The following is a 22,135-nucleotide window of genomic DNA, read 5'->3' as shown; positions in this document are numbered from 1 at the left end:
ATGCTTCAAACGGCCTCTTGCGAATGCATCAAAATATAATATCTCTTATGTATGAGTCAAAGTGCAATGTACACTGAGCAAAGAGAATATTTCCCATATTCCCCCGCACTGCGAATGCTCGCAGTGCGGGGTTTTATTGTCGAGAACACAGCGCATCTTTTAAAGATCTTCCAGAAATTAAAGAGAGGAATGGATGAATACAAGTAGATGAGTGGAAGATACTTGCAACTCTCATATCCTGTCTTATTTTCTATAGAGATCGTTCATACAGTCTTTTCCCACAGACATTTGAATGAAAAAATGTAATCTGTTGAGTGTCTGATTGATATTTACCAGCCTCTTTGTATGCATGAGGTTCACTGGTGGAACATTAGTGGCGTTGCTTTAAAGGGCAAGAAATAAGGAAAACAAGGCCTGTCCGCGTGCGACGCCTTATACGCCCAATGCTTGGATTATATCCATATGTCTTGTGAACTGCCACGAAGCCCCTGGTCGTAGCTCACGGTCCGCAGCTATTCATCACACTGTAAAAGCAGCGAATTGATTCCTGCCCGATGACCCAGCATCAGCATATAGGGCACACTGGCTCAAGTAAACTCTCTCTTACGGCACCTTCAACCATCGGGGGGAAAATCCGAGCCGAGCGCCGGGCTGCGGCTCCCATGGGCGCGGGGGTGGAGGGGTGTGGCGGGGTGGGGGGGCAGCCGCATGTCCTCGGCGCATGGCCGAGGGCTCCGTCGCAGTTCTGCCTCCGTGGCCTCGGCCGCCGCAGCTCTGCGCTTGTCAAACTCACTTAGCTCAATGAAGTCATGAATATGCTGCTGTACATTTTTCATGAGAGAGACAGGGGTGAAAAATCTGCTCTTTTGTAATGCTTTTAATATGTAACATTCTCCCCCCACCCACCGTCAAACGCACGCACGCACGCGCGCACGCACACACACACACACACACACACACACACACACACACACAAAGAACTCTCAAGGCCACCGTGATGATGCTGCATTATATTTAATGTTAACATTTCCCCAGGGAAGTTAGGAAAATGCAACGTCACTTACAGTGATGAATATGTTGACTACAGCAGAGTGGTTGAAATGTTGTGTGAACAGCGCTTGCTTTTGGTTTTGGTAAAGACACAACACCAACTAGGGCGATCCTTACAGGGGTGGAAATTGCTCGAGTCAACCATTCCAATTTAATATCACGTTCCTAATTAATTGGCGTACTGGTAAGCATGCCCATGAGCTTCTAAATATGGCTATTAACTATGAAAGCAAGGCTTAATGACCCAAAGATACATGGAAATGCATATTAAGTGGCATTGAAAAGGTTGAGGTTAATCAGCAACTTAACAGTTAGTTGGACATAAATGATGACAACAATAAGGTAATGAAGTTTCTCACCTATCTATAGTTACATGACGAGCATGTACAATTAGCATAAAAGCAGTCGTTTAAAAAGTATATGTGGAGTCATTCGGAGTTATTGGAGTGATTCTGCAAAGTTCGTTCCACTTTCATTCTCTTTCCAACGATATACTTAAATATGACTCGGCAAAGTGGACCGGTACGATGCTGATCTTCACCTGCGCTTCCCCCCCCCCCCCCCCCCATTTATGCAATAATACAATACTCAGATTTTCAATTACCAACATGAAGTTGCATTAGGCAATGAAACACAGAGGGTAATGGAGTTTCTCTGTTGTTCAGAGGAACGGGCTTTTCCCCAAAGACCTCTGCTTCTATTATTAAACCTTTCCCGGATGGCCCTGCCGGAGCTTTCATTCCCTCCGTCCAAAGCGAAATCACCTGCATCCGAAAGTCAAATGAAGCAGGTGACGGCTTCACATCAGCGCGGTTACCCTAGTTCCCAAGACTCCCGACCGTCGCCATGGCTGCGCGTTCATCCACGCAGGCCACATGCGTTCCACTGGCCCCTCGGACAGCAGGTTTAAAGAGTTAGATGATAAATTACCACGCGCCGACCAAGGAAAATGAAAAAAGAAAAGCTCCCAAGATGAATGTCGTCTTGCAAATAGAAGCACTTGGTATTCAGCGGGGGGAAAAACAAAAGCTGCTCTCTTTGTGATAACACAATCCGCAGCACTGTCTGGCGGCGAGTAAATGCAGATATGGCTGCTATAACAATGCTCGCCCCATCTGAACCCGCGGAGAGGCGCTCGGCGGGCGGGTTACATCGGCCCCATCGCCGCCTCTCAGGATGGGATGTTCAGACACTGTCTCGTCACTCACCTCCAAAGACCGAGAAGTCACTTTGATGGATGGAGCCAGATTGAACCGCGATAGCCTGTCCGGATCATGTCGCTCGGAGGAAACAGGAAACGCGTCGCTTGCACCCGTGCTTATACGATGTAAACGCTGACACTCGGATAGGTCGGGTGTAAATGCCTGCATCCTCTGGGAACCCGGTCACAGGTAAACACACCTAATTGAAGAGCAGCCCCCACCCCACTCTCTCTTCTCTCTGTCTCGAAACACTGGGAGGTATACATTTTCAGGACAGCTCTCAATGCGGCGCTGATCGCTTCTCCCTCCTTCTGAGGCAGAAAGGTGAAATGGAAAATGTGAATGTCTCGCTGATGGCAGAGGAGGAGTACGGCAGCTATAATGCCAAATCTATAAAAGACAATTTCAGGCTTCCCACTCCGGAGAGCCGGGCGCTCAATCATGAAACGATTCACTTAGATTGATCAAGGGGCCTCGTAATCACATGGGAATGTTACATGTGGCTCGGAGGATGATTCAAGGGACTGTGAAGGGATTCAAAGCGGGACGTAATGGATTTGAAGTGACGCGCTTGGAAATCATTTCAGAAGGTGCAAATAGAATTCTCAAAGCATTTTACCAGCATTTAGCAGCTGTCCAGTGAAATTAATGTACAGAGCACTGGGATTCCAGTGAAATAAAAGTCAGCATCACAGAATGGGAGGCTGTCCGAGTTCCCTCTGTATTTTCTCGGTCGAAGTGAGGAGAGGGGCTATCTAGTAAGAGCAGCGTTTAAAGCTGTATTAAATGTCAAATAACAGCCTCATGTCAAGAGAGCCCGAATGCGCACGAGATAACATGCTCACAGGAAAACATGTGTTATCACAATACCCATAAGGAATTTTACACCATGTATATATTTTGATGTCCACCATGGATATATAGCACGATGACTGCTTATGAATTCAGAATCCCGTGTTAAAGAATCCAATTGGGTTTCATCATATCGAGCCGTGCAAACGTAGAGAGAGACATCAAAAGGAGCTTTTAACATTCAAATGAAATCCTTCTAATATTTCAGAACTCATCATGTGAGAAATCCTGCGTAACCACCTTCTCGTCATCCCTGATTTAGACCACGGAATTGCATGTTGCATTTTGGAGAAGTGTGTCAAATTGATATGGGTTATAGTATTACGACATTAAAAATACATAATCTCCATCTTCCATGACTAGCAGTCAATTATGGTGTGGGGGTGATGTGGCTTAAGCAGCCACACCTGTTTTAGGTCTGGTTAATTGGGTCTGGGATCGGGGTTGGCTGTACGCCTGTTGCTTGTCAGAGCAATCAAGGAGCACAGGTTTAATCACCCATCCCCATACACAGGGGAGGAGCCCTTGTCGTGGCACGTTTTCCATCTTCTCTGGGCTTGTTCCATCTTGCCCACCCTCTTCAATGAACTGATATGTTTCAACCCCATCGCCTGGGTCTCTGTGTGAGAGGTGTCGGAGAAGTCTCGCTGTGTGGTCGGCGAGGCAAACCTGTTTCGCCGCAGGAAACAAACAGAGTATTAAAGATATTTATTCCGCAGAATAAAGAGAAAAGATGCAGATGCACTTCAAAACCGTGATGCCGTCCATTCTAGTTTTACATTTGAAGAAGCCAGATTTTATGCAGAGGAAAGGTTTGGCCAGTCCTGAGACTAGCCATGTGATTCGCTGTTGCCTTCAGTAAAACCTGAGAAGCCTTATTCTACCACGGAGGGACCTGAGAAAAAACTGCTCAGTGGCGTGTGGCAGGCAGATCTATATAAACCAAAATTTAACGGAGTTATAAATTAATCTGAAAGCGAGAGGTCGATTTGCATGGGATTGGAGGAATCATTCTCAACATATTTGTTAATGCATTAAATACATTACACTGTCATTTTGGGCATATTTATGACTGCAAATATTTTCATTTTCATTGTTATCTAATACTTAAGCAAAATTGTAAATTTTTTTATGTGAAGTTGACACTGGTGCAATCCAAACATTCTTGTAAATATCTATGAATTAAATATTTCATTTTGCTTTTTTCTTTAGTGAGAAACATGTATATGAAGTCTGAGTCACGATTCCAGAAATTGAACGCTTTGAACAAGTCTATAACATAATGAAAAAAGAAAAAAATGGCAAGAAAACAGAGAATGAAATAATTTTCAAGAATAACTTTTTGGTGATGATCTTTTCAGTGATAATGACAACAATAAAATATGCTGATTGTGTTTATTTTCAAAGAAAGAAAAATCCAAATCAGAGGACCGGTCCCATTCATTTACATAAATAACTGAAATGACTTCTTCTCAATGTGGACAAATTCTTGAATAAAAACATTCAATGAAGCGATATAGGATAGCTAAGCGTGTTACGTAATTAGATACAAAGCTTTCTGTTTGTTTGACCCGCAAATTCCCACCATTCCACACATCAGCGTATGTCGGTGTCAAATCATAATATTTGAACTCCCTGCATCAGTCAGCGTGGCAGCACCTATGATCCCTGCTTCCGAAAAGCGTACTTTAAATTATCTTTTGGCTTTCAGGCTTTTCAGCAGACCCATTAATATCATAGTAGCCGCAGCAGCAGAACGAGCAGCATATATACAGACACAGCAGTATTATTTTCAGTGTACTGTCCAGCCAAAATAACCACTGGGTCTTGCCGTCCCGTGGTGGGTTGTTTGATTAGTTAAAACTTGGTGAAGCAATTCTGTATTTTTGAGCGATCACATACAGCTTTGATGTTCAGTTTTACTTCAGTTTATTACAATCAACTTAATTCTCTTTTTTATTTTTTATTTGCTATAAATCTCTAGACTTGGCGCACTTAGCGCACCCTTGACCAAAAGTTTTCATTTTTGGTTTAGTATTTATGTGTCTTTTTTTCACGTATTAGTCATTACTCATCACATGACATAATAACCCGTGCCCAGTATACCTATAACGTAAATGACTTATTATGACATCATTTATATATATTAATGCTATGTGAAATGATGCCAGGCTTTTGTACGTTTTGATACATTTTTTCCTTACCTTATCGCTCTGGCGATTATCATTTTATTACATCATATGCATAGTGATAACATTATTATCGGCTGCAAAAAGTGTTGTGTTGTTTTGTTAGGTAACATAAGAGTGGAGTAAAGAGAAAACCCTGGATATTTTATTATGATTTCACTAGCCCCAGAAGGCTGTAGGTTTCATACGCCTCATTAAAGCGGAATAACATTGTAAATCTGGTCCCCATGGCAACATTGTTGAAAAAACAGGCCTTTCTTTCGCCTGAAGAGCAAAGTTAATTTCACTTATCTCATATGTAAAAAATTAAAACTAATCCCATTTCTTTTAAATAAATGATAGGTTAGCATAAATACATAATTATAAATACGTAATTAGCCAACCCCCTATAAATTAGGGCGTGGGGATGGATGGGTTGGGTGGGTGCACAAGGGAAAACTAAGAATTTGAGTATGAACAAATAAACAAATGTAGAACTAATACGTTTACTATTGAGTGTCATATATATTACCATTTTCTCAAACACTGACCAGAAATGGCCGTGATTCGTTCGAAGACAGAACGTATAGATGTAGGGAACTGAAAATCCAATTTGTTTTTTTTTGTTTTTTTTACTAATTAAGGGCACTGCAAATGCAAAGACAGAAGTTGTGATGAGGAAAATGACTTGAAGAAGAGTTCATAATTAGTTTACTAAAATACAACTCAAGTAATTACTTATTGAGTCAGGCCTACTTCTTCGGCCCTTCATGCACAATGTTTGGAATGCAACGTTTTTGGGCTGACATTGGCTGTAACGCCTTTGTCAAGAACATAGACACAGCACAATTAAGCGAATCAAACCAATTTTTCTTTCGGCTACACAGATGTCCCAAAAACAGACGGCACTTTCGCACTGATGACAACTTGTCATTTAAAAGAGTGAAAAATGATCCCACGTTGTGACAGGACGCATTTGACAGCTCCAAACAATGACGATAAATGGGGTCCACGCAGTTTTATCGCCTGCGTTCCGATGAGCCTCAGCGTCCTTCCGCCTCAGCCATTTTTGTGCAGACGGTGGACTGCACCAAACCGAAGCATCTTCTCTTTTTTATTTTATTTTAATCTTTAAAAATGGGGGCTCTTTGAGTTTGTTTAGAATCAATATGGATTCATGCTCAAATATTTACTTTGCAACTGTGATACAATTTTTTTTATGAAAATACAATACATTATTATGCTCTTATAAGTGCTCCATAAGCGACCGTTACAGGTGAAAATGCCCTGAAGTACTGTACTATATAAATAAAGTACTGTAATATATAAATAAAGAGTATTTGAACTATGTACTCTCCTCTAAGCACATCACAGTGCACACACAGTAGAGGAAAAGCAGAGGATCATGCAAGCAATGCCAGCGATTTTCAAGAAAGCTCCCAATATGCTGGAGTAATAACACGTAGGATAAGTGAAGAAGAAACACTTTATTGATCCCCATGAGTGAAGTATGTCCTCTCCGACACACCCAAACTGTTTTGGAGCAGTGGGCAGTCAGAGCCCGCCACCCACATCCATGCCCTGGTCAAGGGCATCGGAAGGAGTGTTTAGCCTGCCTGACAGGGAAAATCCACAGGAAACCCACAACAACATGGACGTGGGTCTCGAACTCAAAACCTTCTTGCTGTGAGTAAACTGTGAACCACTGGGCCATACGGCCAAATTGGTAAAAATTGCATGAGCAACTGAATTGAAAATAAAAGGTGTTACAGTATAATTATTCTTCATTCAACAAGTGTTTTTCACTGTTGTACAAAATTTCCAACATCCCTGGCACTTGTTAGCAAAGCCTGTAAAAAACAGGAGGGCATTGTCCTTTATTAAATTAAGAACGTCCTGTTGTGATGCCGGCGTGTCGATAAAGCCTTCCCATCTCTTTTAATGAGCACTTGACCGCCGTAATGGGTAACCCAACGCCATAACCCAACGGGCTCTAATTCCGAAAGGCTGACTGATTGCCACGGATTAATAATGAATTTCATCACCATCTTCGAACACTTCCAGGCTCTGGGCATTGTCCAATGAATCTTGAATTTTGGGGAGACCGGAACCTAACTCCCAATGGTTTCTACGACGGACGTGATAGCGGGAGGAAGTCGCATGATAATGTGGGAAGTCCAATTCAGAGAAAAACCCCTTGTCTCCTTTATAATAATAGCCTCCTCTCTAATAATGACGATAATAACTTGCACTGATAACAGGGAGGGATTCATATGAGCACGTACATGCAGATAAGGGAGCACATTTGCACCTCCTGAAAAACGCACTAAATGGACAGCGCGTACCACGTGCACGAACCGGCACAACAATTCCTCTTTCTCGGGGCGATGTTATGGAGGAAGAAAGTGTGACCTGTGCAGCCGCGGTAATGAGGGAGCAAGGTGTTAATGGTGCCGTGCAGCGCTGCCACCCCACCGCCAGAGAGAAGCCCATCACACAGTATGTTCATGCATTTACTTACCCGATCCCGCCGGCTGCCTCACAGGCACGTCTCTCTCACTGCTGGAGGTGAATGGCTGTTGTCTGGCAACCCTCGATCAAAGCATTTCGCCGTGCGGTCGGCTCAATGGAAAGCGTGGCGTGGAGAGCTGCTATCGGAGACAGAGGGCGAGAGAGAGAGGGTGAGAGAGAGAGGGAGAAGAAAGACAGGAGGAAACAAAGAAAGAAAAAAAGAAAAAACAACCCAAACTAAAAGAAAATGGCCGTCCCTTTTTCTGTTCCTTTTTTTAATAATGTCCCGTTCAATACCGGGGCCGCCATTTTTTGAATTATTTATCAGTTTTGATGTGCGAGCATATCTCCTCCCCGTCTCCTCTGCCGCAAACCAGCCGTTTTCTGTCCCTCGTCCTGGAATGTGCGATGGAGATCAGCGCGGCCGGGCTCAGAGGCCGAAAAACGGTGTTAATCCACGCTGACATCTTTCAGTCAGACGGTCTCGGAGGGAGGCGTCGGGATGGGGGTAATTGGAATGGCTGGTCCCGTCCTTATTAATTCTGTCAACCATATGAAGACATAAAACGCAGCCTTAGAGCACCTACAGGAATGAATTCTCGCAGCTCATAGTATTGCCACGGCGTATCAAGAGACGTTACACCTCGGAGAGGCCATACTCTACGCACTTCTAGTCTGACTACTATTAAATATTCAACAGTGGGTTTTTGCGTTAAGTATAATATGTAAACAATAGCTCCGGCGACACCACTCTGTGAATCAATATTTGAAGATGCCGATCTGGATTAAAAGTTTTCCGCTCTTTTCGACGTTCAAGATGCGGAGACAATTTAAAATAGCCAGAAGTCTCAGTAAACTGCAAGATCTACATTACCCCACTTTTAATGGAAATGTAAACAATTTATCGGGGGGGCAGGGGAGCATTGCTCATTTGAAGCACCAGTCTCATGGGCAACATCAATTTCTGCTCGAGGTGAATCCAGAATATCAATCAGTTGACAGTACCAATGGAGCATCAATTTATTTGAAACACGTTTATTTGAAACTTGAGAACACTCTAGGAGCACAAATATATTTTAAATCTAAACACATGGTACTATGAGTCTAGCAAATACAAAAAAAAAGAAAAAAAAGAAAAGAAAATGCACTTTCAACTCAAAACACTCGACATCCAAAGAGAAACGCAATCGGAGAACAGTCAAGCTGTGTTGGGTTTTTTGGGGTTTTTTTTGTTTGGATTGTTGTTATTTCTCTCTGCAGGTTTTCTATGTGTCCCGCACTTCACCCGTCGTTTAGTGTTGAAACGAACAGCAACCAGTCTTTTACTCTGCACTTTGGTGGTGGAGGAGCCTGGCGTCGAAACGCGGGCTGAGGGTTTGACTGCCACGTCTCCAGACACGGAGCTTGTGCGCCTCTGAAGACCGCTGCGGTTTGCTCTGTACATTCTGCTCTGATTCAACTGGCCCAGGGGCCGATACAGCGTTTATTCGTTTATTAAAATACAGCACGTGTAAAAAAATATCCCGTCACTAGTTCATAGATAATAACGTGTGTTTCATATATATATATATTTTTTTTCATAAATAATGTCAGACATAGATAAATAGATATTCTGTATGTCGATTACAAATTTGTCATAAAAGTTTGCGCCATACAGTTGTGTTTTTTTTTTGTTCGAGGGTAAAGTTTCCACGCTGTCCGGAGCTACGTCGGTGCTGACCCCCAACCCTTCCCCCGCAGCGGCCACGCCTGTCCCTAGCTCCGTTGGCACTCGTTCTTGCTGCAGGTGGCCTGGCGCTCGATCTGCCACGTGCCCTCCTCGTATGTGCAGTAGCAGATCGTGCACTCGTCGATCTTCACCTCTCGCCCGGCGGGTATCACCGCGGTGTCCGCGTAGCAGTTCGGTCCTGTCGGGGGGAAGGAGAAAGGGGGAAAAAACGAACACAAAAAAAAAAAACAAACGAGAAAAACACAGACACACAGACATATTAGGGAGTGTATACCGACGGAGCAATGGGTTCGGACTCGAGCATGCGCCGAAGAGATTTTGAATCTTCTTTTGTTGTTTTTGTCACAGCCAGGACCTTGAACATTCATGATTCACTTTGCCCCCGTCCTTCTGAGAGCAACACTCGTGGCATCCGTCGGGAACGTTCCCTGATCTGGCGGAACAAAAAAAAAAAAAAAAAAAAAAAAGAAAGAAAGAAAGAAAAGAAACTTGCACCACGATTGCGCGATGCGAGTTTGCTCGCGCCTCGTAATCCGGTGAAAACGGATTCGAATTAGTCGGAAAAACCCGAAGGCTTTCGGCTCTCATTGCAGCTCGTCGGTCTCCCCCTTTTTCTGCGGCTTGAGACCAACGGACCAACGACGGCACTTTGCGTTTGAAGCGTTTGCAGGTCGTCCCGCGGCGCTCGCTCTAAACATCACAGTCAGCTCGAAACTCCATCAAATCACTCGGCAACATCCTTGGGGGTCTGCGCCGACATAAATGATTAATCAATCACTGTTATCTTGCCAAAGTTTATTTTTTATAGTAAAAAAAAAAAGGAAAGAAAATCTTCTTGTCCCTTGTATTGTAGGCTGTTGGCAGCAGACGTCTGGGTAGGGAGCGAGAAGAATGGCGCTTTGCATTAACAGCGACAGTAAATCTGACAAACCGGAGCCGTCCCTCAGTCCCCCTCTTCATAAATAAATACATGTCCACAATGTGGGCCGACTTGATACTCCTTTTGTTTCTGAAGTATGCCCAGAGCAATACATTTAATATAAAGGCTGATCCCGATCTGTTGCTTTTCTCTGACTCTTAACTCCTTCAGTCTTTACATTTTTTCCTCTTAGCAGCTGCAGCCTGAATAAACATCCCATATTCCTTTATCCATTTCGGTTTTCCAGCGCCGCCTCTCGATGCACTTGCTTTACAAATATCTCACTCCACTGATTTTCTTTTCTCCGTCTTCGGTGAGAGGCATTACATTAATGGCGCCTCCCAAACATGTGCTTTGCCAAATGGCGACTGTAGCTTGTTGTCGTTGTCACGGTAACGTTAAGGTCGACCAGGCCACACGTTATTGTGTTGCCTCTTTTACTCCTCTTTATGTCTCGAAGGCAATTCTGTGATATTTCAAGCGAGTTTCGCTAGCTGTGAGATCTGATTTGTACCTGTTTTTCCCTCCGATCGCCGACACGGCTTTTTTTCTTTTTTGCTGATATGGTCACCGGGCGTCGGCTCGGGGGCCATCTCTACCATAAACAACACAAGGCAATTTAAAAAAAAGTATAGGACATACAGTATATCGCGCAACCGAATTTGCCCAAGTTACGTTTTGTAAAACATTACCCAAACAGATAAAAAGGAAAACCTTTTTTTTTTCTCCCCTCGGTACGTTTGAGATGAGAGATTGATGACATCACAGTGAACTCAATCAGGAGAACAGCGGCAGAAAGGGCAGCCGAATGCACTGACCTTCTATACCTTATTATATCTCAGCTGAACTACCGGGTCCCACACGTGGGTGCCCATTGATTGTTAACCAGAATAGGATAATTATGCTTTTATTGTTTGCGTGGGCAGATCCCTGGATATATTTCTTTGAGACACATACACCAGGCTCTGTAGACGCCACCATAAAAAAAAACAAAAACGTTAAACTGACTTAATTATGGCGATGGCAGCTGCTTCCATTATCATTTACGGTCCAGCCGTCCGACGAGTTCAGCGCATAACATGTTAAACACGGTGATTTACATGATCTCCCTGGTGCTCTATCTGTTTGATTTGGGTGATATTTTATAATTATTGTTTGAACATTTTGACAATCTAGGAGGAATGCCAAAGAGGATTTGTATCTGTTAATCGTATTATCCATCAATATTACGGCGTGCTTCAGATCCGAGGCCAAACACCCATGTTTCATGTAAAGCGGGGTGATTTTCATTTTGGGAGACAGTGCTCCTATCAGGGAGGATATTCCTTCGACGGTAGTCGAGCAAAAACACCTGGCATTGTCTTCGCCCATATACATAATTTCAAGGCTGGGAAAGGCAGATAGGGACTTAGGCAGAGAAAAAGCAAAACAAAACAAATTAAAGAGGAATACACGGTCGTAGTAAGCAAGTTCTAAATTGCACCCCAAAGGGTTTTACATCATATATTCGTTGAGTGAGTGAGTGTTTGGAGGAAATTGGGCTCCTCTGATGAAAATGTAATTGTTGAAGTTAGTAGGTGCTAGAGTTAATTCCCCTCGATCATGGCAGACAATATACCCGTATAACACGTACAGGACAGATTAAATCCCTTGACGGGGAAGGCTCCACTCTATGCCAACGCCATGTACACAGAAACAATATTAGCATTGCGATACACACCAAACAGTATGTTTGCTTCAGGGTCACCTGTAGGTCCTGGTGTTGGTCAGAAGACCCCATGAATCACCTATTATCTCTTGCGCCGCATGGGAATATGATAACCTCCGCGCACCCCCCCTCCAATCAGGCGCAGCGTAACTCGGGCTGGTTTTCTTTGGACTAACAAGGTCTGGGGCCGCGGCTTTGTATAATTAAGATGCCGATAAACGGACGGATATTCAGCCGTGCAGTTTGGAGGCAGAGCGGAGGCACTCGGAGGGATCGACGCCGGGCGCATCAATCAAAGCGAACAGTTTGCCGAGGCTTGTCAAAATGTCACACCCTCGCACATTTGTCAGCCTTCAGATGAGCACGTGCAGACCCAATCTGAATAGCAACTCATCCCGTGGCCTGCGCTGCTACCGCTGACGATTCATCATCATTATCAGGGTTTAGAGCACAGGTCTGCAATATGCTGCGGGAGCAAATGATGGTGACTCTTTGGATAGGAAACAAGTCAAAGGAATGTCCTGGTGGAGCAGGGATTCAAAGCAGAGCCAACCAGTCATTTTTGTTAATTAATGGACGGATTCACTGCTACTCATTGCCCTGGGCCTGTTATTAGATTGCTCGATTTGTTGTGGAGCAAGGCATCGAAGAATCTCCCCGCACGTCGTACTGTGTACGATTGTGAACGCGACAATAACTTTTGAATGGATTTGATTACGCTGCTTATCGTCTAAAACCCCGACCCTTTTCTTGTGGCTTCATTAATAGGCTTTACCCTCCCCTCGCTATCACTTCTCCCTTTCTCTCTCAAAGAAACAGTTCATTTATTTATTTATTTATTTATAACAAGCGCATTAGGCTGCAGAGGCGCTTTTCATCACCGCTCCGCGTTTAATAGACAGAGGAGACAAATGGACCGGCCGTGTGCATGAACAGTTGGATCGACAGTGTGTGTGTGTGTGCCAATGCACGTGTGTGTGTGTGTGTGTGTGTGTGTGTGTGTGTGTGTTTGTGTGTGCGTGCGTGTGAATACTTGGCATTAGCACGGAAGAAAAGGATAGCTGGTAGCACCTGTGGCTTGGCAAGAGTGCTGCATAATAGACGAGGGACACGTCGCGATTATCATCCGGCACCCAATGCTGAAATGCCAACAGCCCAGAGACCAGAGTAATGGGCACAGAGAAATAGCGGAAATCACTTGTCCTAATGGAGTTCTTTAGTATATATATATATGCATGATAAATGCGAGGGAGATGAACTTGCTTTGTGAGACTGGTAAGTGGACGCGCTCTGTGATTTCCCTGCAGCGTAAATAATTCCCGCTCTGAGATGTTGCACCAGAAAGAGGACGGGCGGACTTTGAAATCCAAATCTTAAAAAGTTTCAGCCGGGCGAGATCTTTCGAGATGTGCCACAGCCCTCTGCGAATGTCCACCTCCCTGCCGCAACTGGAGGAGACTTCTTAGCATTCACCGGTTCCTTCTTATTGAGGGCAAAGCAGTGACTTTCCATAAAAGGTTTTAATATATCGCCAGCGCTTGTTTCAAGTGTGCGATAAGGGATTTGAGTAATTAATATTTTGACATTGGTGGAACCTTCAGCAAACGATTCCAACTTTCCGTCATCCGGAGAAGTTAGCGGCGACACCAAAAGGGACAATATATTTAGCAAAACCCAAGACAGGGCCACAATCTTTTTTCTAATGTCCGTGTCAGATCTTAAAAGGACTATTATTACTATCGCCGACTATTTCCTCCCCTGGCTTTGATGCGTCTCGATTCCTCCCGGCGACCGCTTTGTGTTGCCGCATTTGAAGTGATTTGGGCCGTAGATCACATCCCCTTCAGATTAGTTCTGACCCCGTCTGAGCCTTCGAGGAACGCCACTTGTTTCCCCACGCGTTGCCAAGGCGATAGCCTGCGAGAGCTAAAAGGTCAAGTAGAAAGGACCGACGGCTGCGGCGCCGGGGAACGAGTCCGCTCGGGAATTAACGCTTGCTTCGCCATTGAAAGCCAAATGCAAAATGGGGGAGCGGGCTTCACCCTTGACACCTGTACGTCCTTCAGATAGAACAATTTCGGATGAGGAATGAAAAGCTCGTTTAAAGACACCGAGCGGCTTCTCTCTCCGTCAGATAACGGAAAGGGCTTTTTTTTTGGGGGGGGGGGAGGCGAAACAAACCCCGCCTAATTGGAGTTAATTGTCGTGCGCGGGCGGCGGTCAAAAAACCGCAAAGAGCGCCGCGAAACAAATGAATTGAACTGAATCGCCTTCCATTGTTTGATGTTAATGAGCGGAGAAAATGACGGGAACCTTCTTTAATTTTTACGGCGCTCCCGCTCCTCGCAGATGTTCTTTGATATTCATGAACAACTGTCTGGGGCGGAGGTTGGCGATAGCTCTTACTTTCATCTCGCTCCCCTGGCGCCTCGTCAAGTGTCTCCTCGCGTTGGGGTCTGAACAACACGTCGGAGACGTCGCGCTTCTCTGCCATAAGCTTTAATTTTGTATGCTTGGAAAGGCTAAGATAATGTCTGTACATAATTGATGAACGTACCAGACTGTAGAATATCCTAAAATTGAAACGTGTGATTTGTTACAGTAGCAAGGTCACGGGAAGTGGCAAAAGAGTGTTTTTATTCATACCTGGGGATGTGATGGCGGCGGAGGGCGAGGGAAACAGTGACGCCTCTTTGAATGCGAAGTTCAACTCTGGGAGATCATTTTGCTTTGCTTTGTTTTGTTTTTTATATCCTGATTTTATTGTGTCTGTTTCTTTCTTTATTTGGAGGTAAAATAAGTTTCCGTTAAATTTAACCCTATATATACAGTGTCTGCAGTGCACTGTGGACTATATTCCACGCTCTTATAAAAGGTGTAGGAAAACACCAATGTGGTCATTAGTTGAACGGGGCGCGTCAGCTTTGATGTCAGACGGGGGCTGTCTCCACGTTCCGGGGAGGTCCAAACATCTGCGTGACGCTTCATAACAACATCTGCACACGAGTCGGAGCGGGAAAACAGCCTTCGCTACAGCGCCAAACCTGAATAACTTATTCCACACCACAGGATTCATAGTGGAGCCTAACTACCACTATTCTGGGATGTCCTGGTCCGATGTCCGGGCGCACGACGCCTGCAAAGCTCTGGTGTGATAGTTTTTGTCACTAAGTCGGTACACAACGCCACACAATGTCACTGCATATAACACTGGTCACCGCCTCGTTTTTATTATACTGTAAACACTTCCCAGCTGCTACGTTCTCCTCTAGATGTGTGGAAGCAAAGATCTTCAAATGGATGTGGAATGAGCTGATAATGGTTATCAAATAGAAACAGACTCCTCACTTCAGTAAATTACAGCTGCATGCGCAAAAAGGCAATGACGCAGCTCGGGCAAACGGAGAAGAGCAATGGATTAAATGATCCAGTGCGACTATTTCTTTTTCAGGGCCCGTGCCAACATGTTAATTGTCTGATCAGGTGGCGGCGCACGCCACCGGGCTCTACTCGTGGAATGTCGATGCGATGTAATCCTATGGTAATGCGGACTGATGCAATCGTAAAAACCCCAAATCCTTATTGCCTGAAAGAGCTCATGGATTTGTTGGGACGTTTGAATATACATGCGTCCTCCATGCAGTGTCACGCAGCTCTGCTCGTGCACATCGATGTCTGTGCATATCTCTATCTGTTGCCCGTGGATGCAACGCAGCAAATCCACCGGGCGTTGCACGTCGGAATGCCCAGTGGAGGGAGGGGGGGGTATGGAGCGCTTCCCAACCTCTGCACAGAAGATTTTACCAAAATAAAATATGGGTGTAAACAACCAACATTGTACCACATTTCACCCTGAAGACCCATTGCAGACAGCTCAGCCGACAGTGGTCCAGCACATACGGAGTTCTCTAGCAGCTACGTTTTGTCTGGATTAAGATCAATCCAATCCACCGCAACAGTCGTCTCGATACCTTTGTCTTCTCATTTCCTTTTTAAGGTGTTATCTGCGGGGACGTAGAGAATTTCTCTCCTATGCAGATCACATTTAAGGGAAAAGAAAAGACAGTCACTGAGTCACTCTAAGATCCCCGATCCAGAGATACATATCGCAAGTCATCATCGTTTTTGCTGAAGGAGGCAGTGTGGCTGACAGTGCCATGATGCATTAGAATCACGCAAGGAAAACAAGGGGACATAATCTAGGACATGCTGTCTGAAATAATCTGAAACAACTTTGGATAATCGGGGACAGGGGTGACACTTGGAAACCATTGGGATCTTACTCAGGATCCCTCGGAGCACAAATGCCATACTACCTCAGCTCCCGTTAGCGCAACCACAAGTAGTAATAGATGTGAAACATACGCTGCAGCTACAGAAACCTCACAGAATGGCCATAGTAAAGGCTGGATTATGCTTCTCCTTCTGCACGTAACCAATGTGCACGGGTGTCATTTGCGTGACTGTTTTATTATATACTTGTACGGATTTAGTTTATCATGTTACGTGTCCACTAGGGGGCAGTGTCACATTTAGTGAACCGCAAGGTAAAGAAAATATGAAGAAATCTTTTTTCTTTTACTTTATTTGAAAACACAAAAATATGGATATGCAAATACAAAAAAAAATGGATATGCAAATACAAATCCGCGTTCAAACCTCATCCGCAAGTCGCGCTTCTATCGGCTATGTTTCTTTTTTAATGCTTCGAACCCGCCTCCAATCCACTGATCAGCATGTTTGACGCGCAGGACCCCACAATGTGTTGAAATTTGGGAGGTTACCTATAAAACATACATTAACGTGTATCTTCCCAGAAGCATAAACCAGGCTTCACCGCGTAAGAGTAGCTCAGCAAGTCAGAGTAAAATATTTTATCAGACTCAATCAATCAAATGTGAGGCACAAACTGAAACACGTTCGTGAGAAATTCAATACTACGCCATAATTTTGACCACTTCAAACATGTACAACAAGTGCTTTTGCACCTTTACCCTGTAGGTGCAAACACTGCAGTGCAGCACGCTGTGTTACGTGCTCGCCTGCAACCATCCATCCCTGCTGCAGTCAACTCCAAAAAAAAAAGAAAAAAGAACGGGGGAAAAAGACTGTCAACTTCTACCTATTCCAGCTTAAAAATAAATCAAACCTGGTTAATTATCACCTGGTGTCCTCATTTGTAGGTGTGGAGAAACGACGCACACCACCCACGCTAGAACAATAATATATAGCGATCGATAAATGCCCAACCCTTTGCTGCAACGTCATCAGCGATTCAGCAACTATAATCTGACCAGGGCGTGTGTTTTGGAGGAAAGCGCGATGGCTCACCACTCTTGCAGACGGGACAGCACTGGTCGGGCTCGTACTGGGGGTCCACGCACTCCGTCTGGGGGCAGGCGGCTACAGAGCACAGCACCTCTCCGCTCGGCTCGCAACGGCACTTCTCGCACTGGGACACCTAGACGGCGTAGAAATCTTGATTAATGCAAGCGCCGATGGCAATAACAAAGCTCATGATCCACCCCCCTTACACACACACACACACACACACACACACACACACACACACACCCAAGAAAACAAAACGTGTACAAGTGAATATGCATAGCATCTTTTCATTCTATTGATTCACTTCTTCCTCTCCAGCTCTCTAGGGTTCTTAACTTGAGCCTGGTCCACACTACAAGACTTTTCAAATCCTAACCGATGTTGAAAATGCGAGCAACCCCACACACAACCACATGTCATGATGCATTTAACGGTTTTGTTCCTCTAGTGTGTGGAGAGCGACAACTTGCCCAAACCGCACACCACACACTAACTGATTCCATTCACCCACAGTCTTTATCTGGCAAAGCCACACAAGATTTGGCACAGAGGTGTGGCTGCGCCAGATAAAACCATTTCAAAACCATCCTGCGCCATCCAAAAAATCCAAAATGAAAAAAAAAAAAAAGGATTAATTCACGCAGAAGGCTTGAACATGGACTGTACATGTTCCTTTATGCTGTGTTCATGACTTATGACTTGTTCCGTTTCAGTCCGCTTGGCTCCTGAGAGGCTATCGATCTTTCCCACGCGACAATCCCCAGCCTGCGTCCACGGGGTTCCCCCCACACTACAGGATATCGGATCGTAAATATTGAACACTTGCGATCTGCGATCGGCACCACCCGGACTGACTTCCGGGGAGATATGGAGGTACCCTTCACGTACCTCACACCGCAGGATACTCTGGCATCAAAAAATCGGGGCACGATTGACGGAAGAGGGGGATTGGGGCCAAAATCGGCTTCATTATCTTGTAGTGCGTTAGCCCACCTGAACTGACTCGGTCGCTCTCTGCAGGTTATTTTTATATTCCTTCCGTCTGACTCTGATTCTATTCTGATCCTGATTCTATTTCTCTTTATCTCTGTTAGCACATGCATAAGAAGCACGCTGAATTGCACGCACGCACGCACACACACACACACACACACGCAAAAAAGGAAAACATGCATGCACGCGCGCACACACACACACACGTGCACAAATAGAAATATAGCCAAAGGTAGAGAAGCGCCCATACACACACACACGCACGCACGCACACACACACGCACACACGCACACACACACACACACAGACAAACAGACTCAAACCGTGTCTGTCCGGCTAGTTAATGACTGTGAGAATTCAGATAGAGGCAAAGCCACATCCACAGGGAGGTCTCATCTTCCAAGGGTTTATTGGAAACGAGCACTTCATTTTAGGCAGAGCCCGGTGGAGAAATGAACTTCACTCCACAATCAAGGGAAAATCTGAGAATCAATACAAATGGGAAACGAAAGAGAGACGTGTCCAATTTCCCCGTCGGCGTGAACAGAGTGGGAAATGGCTAACTGGTTAACTGGGCTTTACACGGTACGCCTCCGAATGAAAGACAACAGCAGACAATCTTGGGTGGGACCCACTTTGGATTATCCCATCATTTGGCTACTGTATTTGCCGTGGAAGGCCTCACATTGTGGCCTTCAGTCGAGAGGTGTGATCTAATAGTCTTCGCATGAGTGGGGAGGTTAATCCAGGGCAGCCTGACTCAAGATGGGAAAGCTGATGCCTCCGCATGGCACTTGGCTGCGAAAACTGGAGCAAGGCAGCGCTCACTTTAACAGCCCAGAATGTAGCAATCATCCATAACAGAACAACAGAATCCTTCCGGTTGCTTCGTTTCTCAGCACCACACCGCCCACCCTGCACCCAAATGATGGGGGCTTTTCGGCTCCGCTCAGAGTATTTCTTTTCTTTTCCTTTTCCAATCTAAGCCAGATTAGACAGCCATTACAGACAGCCGTAAAACACTGAACGACTAGAAGTAAATCCCGTATTGGTCCTAAACTTTTATGGCATAAAAAGGCAGCATCAGGAATTGATATATGTAATATCTCATAACAGATGAGACGGAACACCCACAGCGGGGCAGCTCAAAATCGTATTTGATGTGAAAACATTAAAGATCTCTATCTCTTTCTCTCTACCACCAACCACACACACACACACACACACACACACACACACACACACACACACACACACACACACACACACACACACACACACACACTGTGACTTTGTTAAAAAAAGACTACACTGTATATTTATTCTACAGTGGACCAATATTGTAACGGTAAGTCTTTCAAATTCATGCATACTAAGCATGCGCTGTAAATAGTTAGCATAACTCAAAGCAGGCCCTGGTCATTTTCAAGCTTTGAAAGACAAATGACTGCCGCTGACTTCAGCCTGTTTGTCCTCCAAAGCGACCAAGATAGCTTCAGCTTCAGCACAGCGCGTGGGATAAACTCCCATTAAAACGGTGAGCAATGTTCTGTCAGCAGTTCCTGGAGGTTTGAGCATGTCAGGATTGAGTGAAATCGGTTAATGGCCTCACCTTAAACTCCTCTAGTGAAGCGTGGATCTTGCCGCGGAACTCACAGTAGTTCTTTTCCTCCCGGCACTGCGGGCAACACTGGCTTGTGTCCACCTTAATGCAACGTGGGTGAACCTTGGGACATTCGGGCTTGGTGCACAGAGGACCCTCGTCCGTGCAGAGACACGGGCATGTGGAGGGTCCCGGGGTGAACTTCTCGCCGATAGCGAACACGAAGCCGCTCTCATCCATGCAGCCCTTCCCCCTGTAGTCAGGGTAGGCGTATTCATCGATGGCCTCCAGGGAAAGGTTGACTTCGCTGGTGGGGCCGTCGTCTATGTGGTTGACGCCGTACTGTTCGCTCCAGGGCTCCTGCAGCCCCACTCCCTTAGCTCCGTGCCTCTGGGCGCCCGAGTTGGGCCTCGAGCGGCCGACAGAAGTCCTGTTGGCTTCCGGGCTCCGCTCCGTGCCTGCGGCGCTGAGTTCCTGGAGGCTGGAAACGAGACCTTCCTGATGGTTGTCCTTGCGGGCCTGGGTCAGGACCCTCTCCAGGCGCTCCCGGCTCACTGGTAAGGGTGCTATGGGGTTGAAGAGTGCGCCAGTGATAAGGAACCAAAAACCCAAGATAAGCTCTGCTGTCATGGCAAAAGAGCACAGCATCGCTCCCCACCCCCAGAAAGGTGGGAAAACACCTTGGCTCACATAACACACTTCACATCTCAGGTTTGATCCAGTCGATCTGAAAAAACAAAATTAGACCAGCGTTATGGGAGTCATTTTTTGTCACTTTTCATCACAACTTTTGAGCTCCGTCATTCACATGGTTGCGGTTCGCTGACAAATGACAAAAAAATGTTTGTGAGATTTCAGAGCTCTGTCAACCAAACCCCACAGTGGCAAATGCAATAGTGTAGGATCAGTGAATTGGATTGTCAGAAATAGGGAGTATTCATGGGGCTCTGTCGAGAAATCAATACCACTTCGTACTGAAAGACTTCCTTTCTTCAATTGCTTCCTGCGCCGAAGGAAAACGGCCTGGGAATGGATGTGAGTATAACACTGTTTAACTGTCTCTCCTCTCGTGGAAGAAAAATACTGATCAATTATTGTCCTTTTGACATGAATCGCACTGTATAGAAATGAAGTAACATTCTGCCCTTAAAATAATTTTACTCGACGGGTTCAATCTAACAGAGCGGATAAGAATAGCCATGCAATACTATAATAAAGTTATTCCTGCATCAATGATGTCAAAAACTTGATGCGTCCGTGTTCGTCTACATCCACCTGAATTTGTCCGAGTTTACTTTTCCTGCGCCAGCCTTTGTTTTCTGCAGCGTCGAAGATAATACGACAGGTTGTTAGAGCCACAGCGAGTGAGACAAAAATCCCAGGATCGGTTTCCCAGGATCAGACCTTTTCGAGATGGATCAGATGCGCATTTTTTAAGACTTTTTGTGTTTTGATTAACTTGATTTGCTGCAGTATCTTGAATTTCAATGGCTTGCTCTGATTCTGACGCCTGGCTGCTTTGCTGTGTGTTCTGTGCCCTACTTCCATTTATTTCCTGCGGAGCCGCATTTATAAGGCTGCGGCGATATTGACATTTATACTGAAGTTACTTTGAAAGAAGGTGCGAATACTCTGCATTGACGGGCTCAGCAATACGTTGTAAAAAACTATCAGGGTCAGTACAGGAACAGCCCAACCAGCATTGACTGATTTGTCAACCTCAATGAGAGCCAATTTCCAAACGACAGCAAAGAGGCAGCAAAGCAAGAGACAGCTAGATAGACATATATATATATATATATATATATATTATACATAGACATATTAAATATATCAATGTCTATGTACTGTACATGTATACACATACGTATACATATGTATATATACAGTATATATATACATAGATACATACATACAGATATATGTATGTAAATATTTATAAATATATATATATAACATTTCTTTGTTGATATATAGGAAAGAATTTTTACATAAATTTATAAATAATTTAAACATAGAAATCCGGAAAATCCGACTCATTTGTTCTTAATTTATGTATCTTGCTGTC

At 44.9% G+C, this 22,135-nt stretch overlaps 1 protein-coding gene across 1 annotated transcript; it reads right to left on the bottom strand.

Annotated features, from left to right (window-relative positions):
- Nucleotides 1-9,538: 9,538 nt before the first annotated feature.
- On the bottom strand, nt 9,539-20,715 carry vwc2 (von Willebrand factor C domain containing 2; the record flags this gene model as incomplete). Its single annotated transcript, XM_080017033.1, has 3 exons — nt 9,539-9,690; nt 17,471-17,600; nt 20,077-20,715. The coding sequence occupies 3 exons, from the start codon at nt 20,713-20,715 to the stop codon at nt 9,539-9,541; spliced, it is 921 nt and encodes a 306-aa protein (XP_079873159.1).
- Nucleotides 20,716-22,135: the final 1,420 nt, after the last annotated feature.

The sequence above is a fragment of the Zeus faber genome (assembly GCF_960531495.2).
Source record: "Zeus faber genome assembly, chromosome: 16".
Classification (NCBI taxonomy): Eukaryota; Metazoa; Chordata; class Actinopteri; order Zeiformes; family Zeidae; genus Zeus; species Zeus faber.
The sequence above is the reverse complement of the archived record's forward strand: the minus strand, read 5'-3'. Positions and strand labels throughout refer to the sequence as shown.